This window comes from Oppia nitens, unplaced genomic scaffold (assembly GCF_028296485.1).
Source record: "Oppia nitens isolate AA-2021 unplaced genomic scaffold, nextdenovo-longstitch-racon4-pilon3 scaffold13_pilon_pilon_pilon, whole genome shotgun sequence".
NCBI lineage: Eukaryota > Metazoa > Arthropoda > Arachnida > Sarcoptiformes > Oppiidae > Oppia > Oppia nitens.
In genome coordinates, this window is record NW_026533192.1 from 2,690,294 (window position 1) to 2,694,567 (window position 4,274).

Consider the following 4,274-nt stretch of genomic DNA (forward strand, 5'->3'; position numbering starts at 1 on the left):
TTATAATATTTTATAAATACTATACAATAAATATTAATTTAAACAACACAAAAACTGTATACAATATGATTGTAGTGAATAATAATACATATTTTATATTAAATTATAATACAATAATACAATTATATTATAATTTTATACAATATTTTAATTTGCAATTCAATTAACATTGTCTACACTTATATAATGACATTATAAGCAAAATACATGTATAATGTATGTCTCTATTAGTGTACTATATTACTGTACAATCAGACATTAAATTTGAGTGAAAATTTTGACGTCATATAGTATTGTTTGAATTCAAAATAATATATAATATATATATATATACAGAGGTACTCAAAACTTTTTCTCCATAATTATATGTCGATCACATTATCTTAAAATTATACTTTGATTGTAATATAATTAATTTTTATAGACAAATAGTTTATAACTAATATTATTATTATAGAAATTAATTAACATTTAATACTAAAAATTGTCATTTTTAAAATTATGTAAAACTTAAATGCGGGCATTGCCTTAACTGCGGTGAGACATGGGAAGCTTGAGGTCAGTAATTATCTCGAGAACCGATGGTCAGATCTTGCGGTCAGACATATAAAAGTTATAAATAGAGCCTCAATATTCGTTATCTCTATTGAAATCAAAAGGTATTAAGAGTACCAAATAAGTTTTGTCAAAAAAATTTATAATTTTATTATTGATATAAAAATTGATTATATGTTACAAATAAAAAATACTCTAAATTTTCATTAGTTAAAGATGTTCTAACTTATAGAGAATAAAAAGTTAGGAACTAAGGTTGACCTTAAAAAATTTTAGGTTCACCAGGGGACACACAAAAAAATAAAACATGAAAATTTTGTACTAAAAAAGCGGCGGTCAGTGAATATCTGGAAAACCATTTGTCAGATCTTGCGGTCAAACATAAAAGTTTTAGACAATAAAAAAATAGAAACTATGGTACATTTAAAAACATTTAAAAACCCCCAGTAGGCCCACAAAAGAATTTTAAAAAAATCTATGAAAAAATGGTATTCAGTAAATATCTTGAAAACCAGTGATCAGATCTTGCGGTCAAACATATAAAAGTTGTAGAGAATTAAGAGTTTAAAAAAATTTAGGTCCATCAGGAGGCGCAAAAAAATATTAAAACGTAAATTTTGTATTAAAAAAGCAGCGGTCAATAATTATCTCGAGAACTAGTGGTCAGATCTTGCGGTCAGGCATATAAAAGTTGTAGACAATGAAAAAATAGAAATTATAGTTCACTTGAAAAAATTTAAGAACCCCCAGGAAGCAAACGAAAAAATTTTAAAAAATCAATTTAAAAATGGTATTCGATAAATATCTGAAAACCCAGTTGTCAGATCTTGCGGTCAAACATATAAAAGTTATAGAGAATAAAAAGTTAGAAACTAAAGTTAACATTAAAATATTTTAGATAAACCAGGGGACCCACAAAAAAAATAAAACAAAAACTTTGTACTAAAAAAGTGGCGGTCAGTAATTATCTCGAAAACTAGTAGTCAGATCTTGCGGTCAAATATATGAAAATTATAGAAAATAAAAAGATAGAAACTATAGTTCACTTATAAAAATTCTAGGCCAACTAAGGGATTCACAAAAAAATTAACTTTTTTATTAAAAAGTTGAGGTCAGTGAGTATTTTAAAAACAGTGGTCAGATCTTGCGATCAAAAATATAAAAGTTGTAAACAATTATAAATTAATAAAATGGTTAATAAAAATAATTTTTGGTCTACCAGGAAACCCATAAAAATATAACATTTTTTTATTAAATAAAAATATAGGTTTTATTTTTTGTGAGGTTCCAAAAAAAATTAAATTATTGTTCTTACTTTTAAATTTTTTAAAACTTTTAAAGGTTTGACCGAAAGATCTGGCTACTAGTTTTTCAGATAAACACTGATCAATATTTTTTTAATACAAAATTTTTGTTTTATTTTTTTGTAGGTCACCTGGTTCTCTTAGAATTTTTATAAATGAACTATAGTTTCTATCTTTTTATTTTTTATAACTTATGTTTGACCGCAAGATCTGACCACTGGTTTTTCAAATATTTATTGAATGCCATTTTTTTAATAAAAAATGTTTTAATTTTTTTGTGGAACCCCTAGTTGGCCTAGAATTTTTATAAGTGAACTATAGTTTCTATCTTTTTATTTTCTATAATTTTTATATGTTTGACCGGAATATCTGACTTCTAGTTTTCGAGATAATTACTGACCGCCACTTTTTTAGTACAAAATTTACATGTTTTAATATTTTCTTGCGCCCCCTGGTGAACCTAATTTTTTTTAATTAAACCATTGTTTTACTTTTTATTCTCTACAACTTTTATATGTTTGACCGCAAGATCTGACCACTAGTTTTTTAGATAATCACTGAATACCATTTTGTCAAATAAAAATGTTTTTTTTGTTGAAATCCTGGTTGAACTAAAATTTTTTCAAGTAGACCATAGTTTCTATTTTTTTATTGTCTAAAACTTTTATATGTTTGACCGCAAGATCTGACCACTAGTTCTTGAGATAATTACTGACCGCAGCTTTTTTAATACAAAATTTACATGTTTTAATATTTTCTTGCGCCTCCTGATGAATCTAAATTTTTTTTAATTAAACCATTTTTTTACTTTTTATTCTCTACAACTTTTATATGTTTGACCGCAAGATCTGACCAATGGTTTTCCAGATATTCACTGACCGCGGTTTTTTAGTACAAAATTTTCATGTTTTATTTTTTTTGTGTGTCCCCTGGTGAACCTAAAATTTTTTAAGGTCAACCTTAGTTCCTAACTTTTTATTCTCTATAACTTTTATATGTCTGACCGCAAGATCTGACCATCGGTTCTCGAGATAATTACTGACCGCAAGCTTCCCATGTCTCACCGCAGTTAAGGCAATGCCTTAAATGGGTCAATTTATTTTCATTTTTAATGTCCTAAATCTTGGTTTCTGGTTAGAGGTAATCCACATCACTACCCCTACCCCTACCCCTACCCCTACCCCTACCCCTACCCCTACCCCTACCCCTACCCCTACCCCTACCCCTACCCCTACCCCTACCCCTACCCCTACCCCTACCCCTACCCCTACCTTTACCCTTAACCCCATCAGCGCTAAACATTCATATTAAACATTTTTGAATTCACTAAACAATTTGACAATATATTACAGTTTTATAATTGAAAAGTTTATAAATTATATTTTTAGTAATTCAATTCAATTGCATTCAAAAACATTGTATTTTTACTATAATTGAATATATTATTTTCATAAGTAAATAATAAAAAATATTTATTTTTAAAATATAATAACATTTTAAACACTTATCATAAATAGTTTTTAAAAAAAATATTATTTAAATTCAATGCTTTTATTTGATAATTAAATTTTTTTTTGAAATCAAAAATATAATAAAATTTGTGAAATAATATAATACAAGAAAATATTGTAAACTAATTAGTGATACAATTGGTGTCAAATAATTGTTGATATTATCACTAAAAAATGTTACGACTGTTGAGGTCATCCTCCGTGAAGAGTCGATATGAAGAGCACTCTATCGTTGTGTTTGAGTTGGTATTGTAGTTGACCTAACAGTTCCCAATCGACATCATTGACCAAAACCAGAATCCCTGGCCTAACGGTGTTTCCGATGACAAACAGTTCGGGTCTTTCCTTCAGATGGTCGGTCTTCAGGCAATCAATCAATTGCTGTAAATCGCATCTCTTGTCCGCAATTTTGTCTAATTTGATGGTTAGTTGTCTTGTATTACCAAACAGTAGTTCAGTTCCTCCGCTCAATTGGACCAACACTTCGACAATGTCTTCACTCGACATCTCAGATGACAATCAAATCAACACTAAAATCAATAACACGTTTGAAAGTAATTACTGTTTGATAACAAAACTCCAATTTTGTACCTTTTTATGTGTGCACTCTATGGGCTTATGTTCACAAATAGTATGAAAATATTGTTATTTACAAAATAGTATCAATTATTGCTTTATGTTATCAAATGTTTGAACTATAGGTGACAGCAGTGATGACATTCAGTTAGTTATCATTGATATTACAATTGAAATCATTTCAATACAATAGATGTCTATTGTATTAATTTAGACTATAATATAATATTTGAATTAAATTTACAAATCATAAGTTGGACTCACTTTCAATAAAGTTAACAGATTTTGGCGGAAATGTAAAAGTAGTTTTCACGTTACTATAAAAACA

At 27.6% G+C, this 4,274-nt stretch overlaps 1 protein-coding gene across 1 annotated transcript; it reads right to left on the reverse strand.

The window, feature by feature from the left end:
* Positions 1 to 3,514: 3,514 nt before the first annotated feature.
* LOC128957926 (ubiquitin-related modifier 1 homolog) lies at positions 3,515 to 3,994 on the reverse strand. Its single transcript, XM_054303745.1, has one exon. It carries the CDS (start codon positions 3,875 to 3,877, stop codon positions 3,563 to 3,565), a length of 315 nt encoding a protein of 104 aa, XP_054159720.1. The 5' UTR covers positions 3,878 to 3,994; the 3' UTR covers positions 3,515 to 3,562.
* Between the last annotated feature and the right edge of the window lie 280 nt (positions 3,995 to 4,274).

Excerpts from the sequence above, each read along its gene's own strand:
- LOC128957926 (XM_054303745.1), bottom strand. The coding sequence starts at position 3,877 with ATGTCGAGTGAAGACATTGTCGAAGTGTTGGTCCAATTGAGCGGAGGA.